Source organism: Anneissia japonica, unplaced genomic scaffold (genome assembly GCF_011630105.1).
Source record: "Anneissia japonica isolate Jap-2015-1 unplaced genomic scaffold, ASM1163010v1 scaffold1665_len535045_cov187, whole genome shotgun sequence".
Taxonomy (NCBI): domain Eukaryota; kingdom Metazoa; phylum Echinodermata; class Crinoidea; order Comatulida; family Comatulidae; genus Anneissia; species Anneissia japonica.
In genome coordinates, this window is record NW_022727261.1 from 158,137 (window position 1) to 173,639 (window position 15,503).

General features: G+C 35.6%; 1 protein-coding gene across 1 annotated transcript in view; it reads right to left on the reverse strand.

Annotated features, from left to right (window-relative positions):
* Positions 1-256: 256 nt before the first annotated feature.
* Positions 257-15,503, reverse strand: part of LOC117113655 (glycine receptor subunit alpha-2-like) — a 44,567-nt gene continuing 29,320 nt past the window's right edge. The window contains exons 2-8 of the mRNA XM_033257059.1: positions 13,199-13,290; positions 10,533-10,600; positions 7,102-7,322; positions 6,126-6,208; positions 5,239-5,373; positions 2,519-2,871; positions 257-1,281 (exon numbers count right to left, since the gene is read on the reverse strand). Coding sequence (XP_033112950.1) covers positions 1,057-1,281; positions 2,519-2,871; positions 5,239-5,373; positions 6,126-6,208; positions 7,102-7,322; positions 10,533-10,600; positions 13,199-13,290 — 1,177 coding nt within the window. The 3' untranslated portion in view covers positions 257-1,056. The remainder of the gene's footprint in view (positions 1,282-2,518; positions 2,872-5,238; positions 5,374-6,125; positions 6,209-7,101; positions 7,323-10,532; positions 10,601-13,198; positions 13,291-15,503) is intronic.

Here is a 15,503-nt window from a genome sequence, read left to right on the forward strand (position 1 = left end):
ACGCCACTGTACATAACCATATACGCTACGGTATTATTTTTATCAGGTCTATTTTGAAACAGCGCCACCAACGTCTCTCGCAACTTTTAACTGGGCACGTCCAGCACTGAGAAAATTTCCTTTTTGCAGACACATGTGTGTGTATGTATATGTATATGTATATGTACGGTATATGTATATATGTAGGCCTATATGTGTGTATATGCATATATATTATATGTATATGTATAGGCCCTGTCTCTTATACACATCTACAACAACAGTCACAGAGCACGGTAAACACTGGTAACTATGTAGAGAGAAATTCCTAGGCCTCTGAAAATCCTCCAAGCGGTAGTTGCCAGGTTCTCATAGATTTTCATTTCAAATTTAGCGAAAATGGTGTATACAGACAAGTCATGGTTCAACATTGGAGAAAGCGCGAGGTCAAAGGACGCATAAGCCTACTAGAGCGATTACTGTAAACCAAACAAATATTATTACAATACTGTGTATCTTTAACTAGCAATTCCATACTTTACATGTCGGATTTGGATACATGTATCTAAGCAGGTTAGTTCATTCGTATTTTCATTACTATCTGAAAAAAATACCGATCGTTGCAGAAATGGTACGTGTAAACAATTAATAAGGTAGGCCCTAGCTAGGAAATATGTTATTATGATAATACTGGAGCTTTTAGGCGGCTTCTAAACTAAGTGTTTATGAGAAGAATGTAAAGATCAAATTTGCCACCTTATATAGGTATGGTTAAAAGACCAGTACAACAGCACCAACCGTTTGCGTCAATTAACTGCAGTTGTTTTTATCTTCGGTTGCATCATAGAATCGTGTAAACATCATATGGTGGGGAAATATCGGACCTTACGATTGGCTACCTCATTTATTAAGGTTCGTTCATCAATTCGTCATCCAATCAGCAGCCGTAAAGGACAGTGTTTAGAAAGTAAGTTAAGCTGCATTTCATGATCTCCATCTTCATTGTGATATTGTACACATTATCGAAAATGAATCACTAAAACGCACTATTGCACACAAAAGTGACATTATATTTGATTAGTACACATGCGAATATAATGTCCAGTAGACTGCGTTGAATATAGCGAAACTTATCGGGAAAGCGAATCTACAGACACGGTCAATAATTTCAACACCAGTTGCTCCTTTAGACTTGTGTGCAGTATCGGGAGTAACCGAAATTTGGCAAATATCTTCTTTTGTTAGCATTTGATGAACATTGCCGTTCATTCCCTGTGCAAATCGTTGCTGCTTCAGTCCATTCTGTAATAAGATAAAGTATTAACTGTCAATCAAACTAAAGACTCTGGTCTATAAGGAGACATAAACAATTTAATGTTATGTAAAGGTACGCGTAATATAACTGGTTTGGCGAAATTCCTTAAAATCGTAGGTCTAACGTGTTTAGGAGCGGCCTGGTTAAACGCTTTCTTTTCTCCGAGAATAATGGCAAGTTTCTGTCAATATTTTAAATATAGTGCCTGTTAAGAATTGCTTACACTGTAATTATTATTTTTATCAGCGAAAATTAAAAACGCCAGAGCCAGATTGAGAGAAACCTTATGTCGCTAGTTTGATCAACCCGTCCAAGCATTACATTTTTTTTGAAAACTTGGAAATACTTGGCAACCAATGTCTGGATCAGACAAGGCGAAAATTAACATACCGTGATGTGGAGACATTAAAGATATGCTCTCTTTATTGATCAAATAAAAATTGATTCAAATACAGTATTCAAATTCTAAGAGATATTGGAAATTTCACTGTTCCCTGAAATTCTTTAAGATTAAAGATTAAATTTCCATTTTGTTCAATTAGAAATAATGGAAATTAGAAATTTTGGCTTGCTCCCTGGGGACCCATGACAGCCATTAAGCACTGACATGTAATGGATACACTGTCCCTTATCCCGCCTAAATCTCATGCGAGGGTTATTCGAGGAGCAGACCAATCTGACTCCAATTAAAACCCGACACTGGCCGGGTTTAAACCGGGGTCTACACCGCAAGAAGCAGGAACATTTCCTCTCGGCCAAACGCTCAAATTTCAATTGGAAATTAAAAGAAGATAATATTTTTCCTTGCTAATAGACGCATGGATACCGTTTCTATATCAATTGCATATAATACAATTAAATTTGCTGGTAATCCATTTAGCCTAAGGAAGTTTGTAGTGAAACATCCGAACTATACGCGCCCATGAAAGATATACATCGAGAAAAGGAGTACATTTGCGAAACATCTCGGCAAAAAGTGGCAATCCTGGAAAGTCATTTCAATTCGTCTCTTATTGAAAGTAGAAGTTGTATATTTTTTTTTTAATGAGCAATTCAATGTTTTAAATACAAGTGACATGACTAAATATGGTCATGATGACAGCACATCATGACCGTATATAAGCACATTATGACTATATATGGGCATAGAACAGTTTTTTTGTCAAATAAAATGTGATAGTATGAACAGAACCTTAAGAAACTATACACTGTAACTGCAAATACCTTGAACTTTGGTTTTGAATCCTTTACGTTCTTCTTTTTTCTCGCTTGATACGATACACAAGCGAATTCTAACATGGCCGAGATAACGAAAATTAGGCACACTGACATCCAAACATCTATCGCCTTTATGTACGACACTTTAGGCAGAGAAGAATTAGCACCAGCACTTTGCGTGGTCATCGTAAGCACCGTGGTAATACCTAGCGCCACGCGTGCGGGTGAGCAGTCGGGGCTGATCCAAAACGCTAGCCACGAGATCACCACGATCAACGTTGTTGGTAAATATATCTGTATGATATAGTAGCCAATTTGTCGGTTCAGATAAAAAATGGCTTCTAAGCAAGTGTAAGCTCCTGAAATAATAATTTACAATGATTACGTTATTAAGAAGACAACCGGTATTCAATAACGCTACAAGTAGATTATATTTTCACTGCTGCCTCTCGGGCTGTCTGTCTGTTAGCAAAATTACGCAAAAACTAATAAATGGATCATCATAATTGAAATGGTACAAAATAATTAAGGAAAAGACACCATACAATTTACAGAAAAGGTCGAAGGACTAGGTAAGGGTCGCTAAAATTCGATTTTTCATCCTCGAGCATAAAATAAAATAATGGAATTGCCCCTCGCATTGGGGCAGCACTCAAGAAATCAGTGTGCCTAAATACGAAAGGCGATTCTATTATTTTCTTGAGGGTATTCTGCAGCATTTCAGAAAATAATCGTCCTGAATACGAAAGGCGATTCCATTAGTTCATTAAGGGTATGCTGCAGTTTCATACATACATGCGTATTGTCGGTACTGTATTCAGGCACAGGGCGGATGTATGCACTCTCATGAAGTGACTGCTCTAGTTATCTTAGTTACGTAATGAAATAATAGGCCAACTATTTATATTCACATTCTTCGGCATATTTGAACCGATCCAAACCTTTTTTCAAATATCTTATAATACAGTTTCAGAGATGTTTTGAATTATTCAGGATAGTTTATATAAATTGTGAACTACCATACTTTAAATTAATGTTACTCTCAGCCCGCTAGGTATAATAAGCCTAGTTCCAAAAATATTAATATTCACATTCTTTACAACATTTGAACCCATTCAAACTTATGTTTAAATATCTTATAAAACATTTTCATAGGTAGTTATCATAATGTTTTGAATTACCATGTTCAGGACAGTTTTCATAAATTGTGAGCTATGGTACCTGAAATTAATGTTACTCTCCGCCTCGGGTTATAATAGGCCTAGTTCAAAAAGATGTCACACAGGACATATGAATATAAATTGTTGCTTTTTATTATAGTTATAACATCTCTAGAGCTGCTGATTTAGTGTTTATATCTTCGAAAGAGCTTTGAAAATCCAAATAAATGTGAAACAACTAGAAGTGATTTGCATGTAAAAGCCGAAAAAGTAAGCGAGACTGCATGAATGGCATATTGATAGAATGGAGATCCAGTCACTCAAATTTCAAAATAAAATAAATTAATTAGAGAGTTCTACAAAAACAAATCACGCAGGGGCGGCGCCAAGAATTCTCCGACAAGGGGTTCGAGCTCCCCGACAAGCGGGTCTACTTTCTCCGTCGGGGAAGCCTACCCTCGCCCCCGTTGGGGAAAAAATTAATTTGTCGGGGAAAATTTAAATTTGTCCGGGATTTTTTTTTATTTAAAGATAATAAAATGTTGTGTTAATCATGGGATTCTCTATCTAAAAAGGAAGTCGGGGGTACTAGTCCACCTGTCGAAGGTGCTAACCCCCTGTCGGGTGTAGCCCCTGTCGGGAGGAGCTGGCGCACAACTGCAACAGATACGATCGCAATAGTATACAACACTTCGCACATAAGGTAGCACTGCTCGCACTAAACAGTTTTTAATCCCTAAAAGTTTTACAGCTTAGTAAGACATGCTTCATATATTGTACTTTCGGCGCTCGATATTTGATTTCTCCCCGACGACCTTGCTGAAAACTCCCCGACAGAGGGGTCCAAGCAGGAGGTCCAGAGGTCCCCGACGGGGGGTCCTTTCCCCCGGACCCCCGCCATTGTATTAGTTATTGCTTTGAATTGCGTACTAACTCAAAAATCTTCATCGTGTCATATGCGGTAAAATAATGGGGAAAGGCAACATTAGGCCTATATGAAAAGATATTAGGGCATACAGTATACGATGTGGAAGCGGTTTGACGAAGTGGCAATGGTTTGGTATCGCAAACTCGGGGTCGAGGTTTCAATCTTTCGCTGTGCACTTCGCTGGCGCCCTTGAACAAGGCACTTTATCTACATCGCTTCAGTCTACCCAATTTTATTAATGGGTACCAGAAAATTGATGATGAGAGCAACCTGTGGTGGACCAGGTCCCATCCAGGGGGGAGTGTTACACTCTCATTAGCCTCATGCTACAGAAACTAGGGATCCTCCAGTCCTATGTGCCCTAGTGGCACGGCAAGGAGTTACTTCACAGGTTATTTACTCAGTATATCACTCGTGTGTTCACGTTTATTATCTTTGTCCTGGCATTGATTAAACCACTCGTTTTAAGCTATGCGTCTTGAGTCCTGTTCCCCTGTAGTACCATGTCTTCGCTCCCTGACCCGTTGAATTCAGCCACCATTCATCAGACCCCTGCGGGACAGCTTACTCACGACTTTTGGGCATACACTGGCTCTACTGATTGGAAGGAAATATGCAGCTGCATTTTGAATTCATACCTGTCGAATACCATTTCGTGCAAGATGCCACATGCAAGTTCACAATAGAAAACGTTGGCAATTCAACATCTCCACTAATGTCGACAGGTGTACCTTCACGCCAGGTAAAAATGACATCTTCAGTTGTGTAGCCATCTGAGGATTAATAATTGAATATTTTCATATCAATTTATGCGTTGCTATAAAAAATTTTTAAAAATGTATTTTTAGCTTGAATGAATTACTCGTTATAAAAAGCGCATAGTAATTTTAACCTGTTTTCTCCACACTTAAAATTGTAATTATTGATATTAATACTATTAATAATAACATTATGCCTATTAGTAACAGTAACATTATATTTCTTGAAGGTTTGCAGTATCACTTATAATATTTTATCACTTATAATATTTTTTTTCTACACATGGTGTAGCATTAACAGATACATTGTTATTAATCTTATACTTTTTTATCATCGTTATTAATAGGCCTAATGTGTAATAATTATTATTACACATAAAGAGCGCCACCATACGAGGATTGGTTGGATTATCGACGTCTCGTCAGTCTCATATTCGTTCGAATACATACTGTTCTGCAATCACGTCCGTGTACTTTGTACTGCCATTTTGAAGGCAAATATAAAGTACAAATGAAAAGTAAGTAATGTAAGAAGTAACCTCTCAAATATGCCTACCGTATCTTTTAACTTTATGGATATCAGTGTCAATGAACTTTAAACACTCCAATTTAACGGTAAGACATGAAACATCAATATTACGGACAAGATAAGACAAATTAATATGACTGACCCGAGATAATTATCTTAAAGACCTCGGGGTGTTTTCATCTGAAATTAGTATTGCATACCTGTTAATAGCAATTAATATAACAATGTTTTTACTTACAACTTTCGAGCTGCAGGGTACACGTTTGGTTGTCCATCGGAAACTGGTGAAATTTCATCGGACATGAAAGTAGCAGGGATAACCTGGTAATGTATAAAGCGATAATCTATTCAACATATAAACTAATAATAATAATAATAATAATAATAATAACAATAATAATAATAATAATATAATATACATATATATAAAGCGATAATCTATTTAACATATAAACTAATAATAACAATAATAATAATAATATAATATACATATATATAAAGCGATAATCTATTCAACATATAAACTAATAATAATAATAATAATAATAACAATAATAATAATAATATAATATACATATATATAAAGCGATAATCTATTCAACATATAAACTAATAATAATAATAATAATAATAATAGGAGGTTATTGTTTTTAGCCATGTTCTTCTCATGCTGTCGGTGTTGCTGTCTCTTATACACATCTAGATGTGTATAAGAGACAGGGCCTAATCAAACTTCATAGAATATTTGTATTTTGTATTCAGGTGGATTTCCTAAACTCATATTGACTATAATCAGTCGCAAAGAAACAACATGACTCGAAGATCATGAACTAACGTTGTTGATCAGATTACTGTGACAACATCCATCATAACAGCAGGTGACGTTGTAACACGTCATGTTGAAGGTAATGCTTATAAGTTTAATCAGTATTCAATGGGTTCTTAAACAGTAGTTCACTGAGTGAGGATTGGACAAACAATGGCAGTGTGCCTAACTCAGCTTGAAACTGACTTTTAATTCATGAGAGGAGTCGTGTTCCGCGACATGTATGATATTTTATGTATTATTAGTAAGTAAGTAAAATTTATTACTTTCCATTAAATCATAACAAAGAAGAGAAAAATGATGATGATTTAAGAAAAGTAAACAGACTAACAGATAGAAAAAAAAATGACAGTTGAAGTACCTACAAATTAATAAACGCCAGGCCTACCTAATACTGTACAGTATATCGCCATTTGGAGACAATCGAAGCAGTTTATTATCTGTTGTTATATCGTGGGTTTCTGCTTTCTTTTCTGATGGAAAGTAAAGATCCGGGAACCAGAGGTTATCCAAAAGGCTAACATCAACTGTAACTGTATGGTTGTAGTCATTAAATTTCAGTCTCGGATCGTTCCAATTCTGTCGCATGTACAGCACCATCTCATAACTCTAAAAAATAATAAACCAAAAGCATAATGTGTAATGTAAAAAAAGAGTTTAAAAAAGAAAGAAATAATGAAAAAGAAAAACATTATTCGCCCAAATCGCCTTAAAGGTTACTTTCAGACGTCTAGAACACAACAATTTAGATTATCTCGATCATCTAGATCCCGATCGTCCCGACTTCCGCACCCCCACCCCATCTTTTTGGACATCTCTGGATCCGCCCCTGATAGCGCCTTATACCGGAGTCTCAAAGCGCTCGGGGTGTGGACTAGCTCGTAAAATAACTTTCTTCTCCCCTGAGGGTCTCTTCATGTCTGTGCTCCCCAATAAACTGGTACCAGCTACTCTCGTCTGTCGACAGAAGCGGTTGTACGGACCAGTACACTTGGGTAATCCCCCAACTGTCTCAAAAGATGTACTGGTTCTTTAAAATGCACATGAGCCAAATTATGTACACTGGGCCTACGATTTATAAGTCCTTATCCGAGAAGAATTATTCCACCACCAGAGTCATAGGCGACTGTGCCGTTCGACACACCGTCAATATTATGGCTGTAAGTCGCGGTGCCCCTGCCTTAACTGCTCGGGCATTTCGACGCTTTCAAACAAAGTTAGCCTAATACTGCAAAACCTCGAATTGAAGCCCACTGGACTTAATCTCGATATGAAGACCTATCTCGAATTAAAGCCCTCCTTTTTAGTTTGCAAAGCCTCGAAAAGAAGCCCATCTCAAAAAGAAGTCCATGGGCTTCTTTTCAAGATAGCATAGGCTTCTTTTATTACAGTCACATACACTGTACATGAATTTCAGAAAACAAAATAAATTAAATACAAGCTTGGTTTATACAGTAGCTAAGGTGATTTAATGCCAGTTAAATACACTCCATAATACAGACTGATGATACAGTGGCCTTATTTATTGTTTTATAGTACAAATTCACAAAATTTACAGAATTCATTTTGAAAAGAAGCCCCCACCCCTCTTTACTTTGCAAAAGTAGTCTCGAAAAGAAGCCCATCGTGAAAAGAAGCCCATCTCGAAAAGAAGCCCATCTAAAGTTCGCAAAGAAAAGAAGAAGCCCGGGGCTTCAATTCGAGGTTTTACGGTATTACAGTATTATTTTTTGTTAGAATATCGCATCCTAGGCCTACCTTTACAAATATTTCGATTAACTTGGAAATTATCGAATGACATTCTTATTAAGGTTTAAATTACTCTGAATGTTTATGGTTTGTTTTCAAGAAGTTTTCCCTTTTCCATAATTTCATGATCTACATTCAAATTTCAAATGAACAATTTCAACTTTAATGTTATTTTTTTTTCATTATTATTTCGCAGAACATCGTATTAACGAGAATAAAGATGATCGACAACGCATACTTCGTTGTTTAGCTTTGATTACGGTAACGTTTGCCGTATTAATCATGTTTGCAAGATATAAGACATGGGTATTATATTTTAGCCTACTTTAGAGTACTACTATTATTGTCTTCTTGATGAAAAAATATTGTGCAATAAATTCCAATTTTGGAACCTACATTTAATGCTAAAGACATAATGAATTACTTCGCTTCTATGAGATGCAAAGAAAATCAGATTGCTAGGGTACTGTATTGCTACTGAAACACACTTAAATTATTTCTAAAGTTGTTCCATTTTTGTTTTATATGCTTGAGGGACACGAGACAAATGAAAATGAGCGCTGACGTCGGCAATGACTGAGAATGTAAATGAAAAGGACATTGTTAGACGTTTTGTAGTGCACTTTCAGTCGACTTTGTAAATTGGATTTAGGGCAAGTTCGCAAAGCTATCGGTGCATTGATCACCGAATCGAATTACCGTTGTAGTATTTCGCATTGCATTACATTTTTAATAAATGAGGAAATACAGTTCAAACACTATGTAAACTGAGATGTAAAGACATACGTAAACAAAGGCTCTAGTTTATGCAGTGAAATCGACAATTTATTTTGATACAGACATATTTCTTTTATTCGGTCCTGTTTAGACAGATATATATATATATATATATATATATATATATATATATATATAATGAATAAATGTAGAATTGTAATTATCATTATTTTTATTATTATTATTATTATTATTATTATTATTATTACTATTATAATAATAAATTTCATTTCATGTTAAACCAATAAAAAAATTAATTAGGGTTATATCTCACCAATATCATTCAATCCGCATTCTCGGATATCAATACACTTGAAGTTAAATGAAGATATTTGATCATTAGGCATATAATTGTTATTACAGTTATTGTTTTGAAAGTTGGTATAAAAGTTCTGCACAAGATGAAAATTGTATATTCAACAATCTACGGTAGTTTTAATCATATTATGTGTATGTATGTCAGCTGAAGGTAGTATCGTGTTTAGCTCAATACGAATGTCGTACTTATAGCCTGAAACCTCTACATTATCCACCCCTCATTTAAGTAGATATCAATAACACGGAGTTAAAGGCGAAAGCAAACATAATTATTAGACTCTAGTAATGGGGACACAGGTGTATACTCTTAAAATAGCACGTTTGAGTACAGAATGCTTACATACAAAACAGCAGAGTGTTTATTAAACAACACGTATGACTTCCACGCGTGTAAACAGGGTATCCAATGTGATGGCCATGGCGGTATTTAGTGTACTATATAAGATTCAAAATATTTTCTAAGCATTCCACGATCTTCAAGGCGTATAAAGTTCGCTTATATAATAATTGCAATGCCCCTCAAACATCTCTCTCCCATCTATACCGCTCTCGTCCCTCTTAACGTGCTAACTAGAACATGTGATACGTAAACATGTAGACCCAATGACCAGGAAAAAAATGCGTTTTGTAACCAACACGAAAGGCGGTATATAAATGCTCATGCGTTAGCATGTCATTATCAAGTAATATAAAAAGGAATGGATACCAAGAATGTCAACATTATGCCAATGGCTAGCTAGCGAATGCCCCAATGAAGATTAAACTTTGCGAAGTGTCAATCAAATTTAGCAACTGACCAACCAGAACGTCTTATAGCCAAAAATGCGCGATAGTCCCCCAAACATAGCAACAATATCCAAGAGGCGGAGCTTAGAAGAAAGTTTCACTGATCTACTACCGATACTTGTACTTGTCTTGTAAGAGGGTGTCGTACCTATAAACTTGCTATATTTTTTATGATATAAAAATACTTACCATTGTTGTCTCCGTGAACGAATCTATACTGGAAATGAATACATCGCAGGTAACATTCACTGGGGGTCCTAACAGTTAAAAGAAATATAAAGACGTCATTAAAAATACACTGACGTCATAAAACCACTGAAACAGCCAATACGTACAATCAAATTTGTTAAAATTATACGTAAATGCGTTTTACGCCTTTATTAAAACTTACAGAATCTTTAAACTTCTGAATTGATTTTTTATATATATAATTAATAAAAAGTGTCACATCGGTGAATTCTTGCAAAGATCATGATGAATTAGTTTTTACACAAAAGCCGGATAACTAAATGTTTGAATGAATACATGCAATATAGTATTCGCCAGATAGCGGTTCAGATGAATCTTAATAGCTTTAATGTTAAGAGGTTATGTACAGTAACAGATGATGAACATGAGGTTGATGATAATATATACGCGACTCGTATATTACATTAACGTTCACTCGTTCTTCACGTTTGCTGCGTTTACTCTGATTATAAAATTGAATGCCGACACCATTTTACTGTAATTTTCTTTGACAAAAAAACTGTTGTATGCCCATATATAGTCATAATGTGCCAAAATAATATGATCATGATATGATGTCATCATGACCATATTTAGGCATATCACATGTTGTTTTATTTTCAAACAAAAGTTGATAGTCTGGACGGGACTTAAAACCTGACCTTTGTCTGCATTGCTCGCTTATATTAATCGTTGTATAGTGTTACTTGAATGTTTTTATTCATTTTTTTTTTTTTTGGTAGATTTCTTTATACAGTTATACAGTAAAATATAGGCCTGATATATACGCGTGTACACAATTAATGACATAATAAAAATAAAATCCGATGCTTCCACGTACACGTCTTGAAGATAATAATATTAGATACTTTACAAAAATGAAACGAGGCTCATCTCAGGCCTGGGCACATAAAGTTACATTTTAGAAGAATACCGTAGTATAGCTGGAGTGGCAGGATATCTAATAAATCACAGTCCTAATGTAAAAATAAATATATGATTCGAGAAACAAGAGACGGACAGTGAAACACAAAATATTACATGAGAAGGAATTCTAACTAACGCCAATATATTAATCTGGAAGAGAAGATGCGAGTGAAGGGTGGGGAGGGGGAGGTTAATGCGGGCGTGGGTGTGGGCATTTGTGTGTTTATGGTGACTAGATTGCTACCGTGTTTCATTACCTACAGGTGTAGCTAATATGAAGGTTTTGGGACCGAGGTTTTTGTGGTCTTTAGCAGCTTTGGTCTCTAATAGAATAATAAAATAAAAGACATTTGTTAATTTGGGACCACAGAAAAGTGGTCTTTAATTAGAGGTAGTCTTTTATTGGAGGGAGACCTGTACAATCTCCGGTAAGCCATTAGTATGCGCATCGTTTAATTTATCACTTTACCATAATTACTGACACTGTTAAAATTAATAGGCCTAATGCCATATGTATAATTAATCGCATATCATTTAAAATAATTATTCAATTTGGCTAATAAATCGCTTTACAGTTTTCAATTGTATCCCAGTGCCCACTGGCTCTATTAAAGGAGAAGTTTAGCAAATGTTAAAGTTTTAAAACTGATTTAGTGTACTGTATTTTTTTCAGCAATAACATCCCATTTTTAAAGTTACGAATCTCGTGCGCGCTCGTAACGTATGACGCTCTCAATAATGTATTTTTTCTTAGTTTTGAATAACATTATTATTATATATAGGCTAGTTATATAATAGACCAATATGAAAATCATATCACTATCATTAAATTCTATAAATCCGAGTGAATTTACGATGTATTTCTATTTTTTACCGGTACTATATAAAGTTTTTGTTATATCAATTTTAACTATCACTGTCATAATATAAAAAATGATGAATATAAGACTATATAACAATGAGGATTTTTTTTTAAAACATGGATTTGTTTAAATGCCGAGTTAACGAGGTACTTACCAAAAACAGAAGGAGCTGTATAAAAACTAACGATTAAAGCGTATTGTTAGTGATAAACAATTTCCGTTCCATCAGTAATCTAATAAATGATTTCACAACAACTAAAAGCTGTCATCTTTTATATTTCAGAGGTTAAAATGAATTTCTGTTTTCATTTAAAAATCATCAATTGATTTATTGATTCATTCATAATATCATTGATATGGATCTAGATAACGTGGTTATTGAAGAGGCTTCATCTGGATGTCTGTTTTTGTTTAAGTTCGTCTATTGATGAATGAGAAATTGTTCGTGTAGACCGCTAATCGTTAAAGCCGGACACTCACTGCGAACGACGGTCGTCAGCCAACGTGATTTTATGGCTGACGACGCGCGCGCATCGGATTGATTTTAATGATGATCTGTTTCCGAAAATCCATAAATGCCAACTCAGACAGCGTCGGGCGACGCAGCCCGACCCGATTTATCGTCGGGGACAGTCTTAAGCCGTCGTGAGAAATATTAAACATGTTTAATATTCTACGACGCGACTGCCCCCGACGCACACCATCGCGTCTGCGTTTAACTCACACGGACCCGACGCGACAACAAATCGCGTCGGGCTGCGTCGTACGACGCTGTCTGAGTTGGCCTTAAGACGCGCACAGTGAGTGCCCGGCCGGCTTTATTCATGCATTACCTACCGTCAAAGTTAGGCCGCACACGTTTGTCATAATGTTTGAATATCTTATTTAAAAACTTGCTATGCTGTGTACTCGAATCATTCCCCTTGGCTCTGAAAAAGAGAGAAAATTATACAATAATCGGGATTCTATAGTTACTAATGTACTATTATTATATGCCTATCACCTCCAATGACTGTATGGCAGTGTTCCATTTCGATATGGTAAAAACAGCCAACATGTGTGGTGTGTGCCAGAGCATAACCTTCCATGTGTTTTGGCTTTCTAGATGAGGAACAGTCGATTTATCGGATAAGGCCTAGCATTAATACTCTAAACTGCCACCGAATAAAAGCTCTAGTTTAATGTTATATCAACCAGAATTTAATTATTTGATCTATCAATAACCTAATTTAGCGCAGGGGATTTATAGGAAACATTAAATTGCCTGAGCTTTAACAGTAACGCTTTCAAATTTTCTTTTGAAACTATTGACAAATTGGAGCTATGTATTCCAATGGTGTGGAAGAACATTCCAGAATAACAGTGTTTATCAGATTGTCAGTATGAATAATGTTAAACAGAAATAGGCTCGACACAGCGCAGACGGTTGTCCGACCGACTTCCACGGAGCACGCACCGCGACGAGGCCGCACTGCATGCAACGGATCGTTTTTAATGGTAATCCACTCTGTCTATCTGCCAACGACAACCTGCAGACGGCGTTGCCTCGTCAGGCGCTTACTGAGAATGGGGATGAATTCATCGGCCAGTGGCCCTACGCTCGACGTAGGCCTACAATGTACGACCAATGTGTTCTCAGCATTATTTGAACGAATCCTATATATAGTGATTTTTCTATGTTCTGCTACCTCATTACTACATCAATGATCTAAAAGTGTCTCTGAGTCCGGCAGACTATTACACTCTATTATTAGCAGGCCTACGAATGTGTTAGATGGAAGGAAATTGTCTCTTGATTCAGATTAGTTTTACTGTGATCATCATATTAAACTTAATACGTTTCAATTCCTATAGTATCAAATCAGTAATTGGTGACAGTTTTTGGATGGAGGTGGAATAAAATAGTAGGCCTACAGCTCACATTTTCCCGGACGGTCGGCAACCTACAATCGACAACTGTGACTCTGGTGAGCGAAGGATTTACTGAGTGCAATAAATCGGCTTCATATTCTCAACATTAATTACCAATGGATATACAGAAGCACAACATACAATCATTGTAAAAAATGAAACAGCTATAATTTCATACGACAAACGCGCTCTTATTTCTTCTTATGCCATTCGGTACGTGATTCAAGAAAGAATGATTATTCAAAGTGAACTCAGTAATCTAATTTAGTACGATAGCTTATGTTTCTTGAAGATTGATTAACATCAGTTTGATTATTTATTCCAAGAATATTTCATTCATTATTATATTCATATGGGTTTATCTTATATACTATAAATAAATAAATATATACATATATATAGGCCTATATATATATATATATAATGTTATGATATGTGCTAGTTTTAGTGGATAATGGCTCTTGAATGCCCGCCGAAGCAAATAAATTTTGAATTAAATTGACTTGGATTGGATTAAATTGAATTCGGTTACAGAAAATACGAAAGTTCGTAAATGTTGTAACATTTGGCGTTTGCTGGCTCCATGTGACGTCATTTGTCACCGTTCACGCGAAAATTCGGTGTAAAAGAATAGGCGTTTTAGAGGCGGCTAAGTATACACTGTATTTATAAATGTTGACAGAGTACAGTATTATAAATGTTAAAATAATTGTGTGTATGTTTAGTCGAAAAACGTGACAACGTACAAAGTGTATTAAGTACTTTAAAATACCAATACAGTATAACTTATAAGCTTTGTGTTTTATCTGTCAACTTGGCTTATTGTTACATTAGCCGAATCTTATATTCCGTCACACTTTCTCTTCAAAAAGGCCGCTGCAAGCAAAATCCTAAAGAATGGTAACATTGTAATTCATACATCTTATCAAATGCCAGCTGTTAAAATGTGAATGTTACTAGAGAGAGTCAAACTTCTATCGGATAATGGTACACTAGTGAGTTTTGTATGCAAAACTCGAAGCGTGTTTTTATCCAAATAACTATGGGCATTAATTAGCTTTGTTTATTACTTCTGCCTGTTTATACATTGACCATACAACTCCATGTATCTGATATATTGTACATAGTTGTAAATGTACTATACACACACACACACACACACACACACACACACATACATACACACCCATATATATATATATATATATATATATATATATATTTATATATA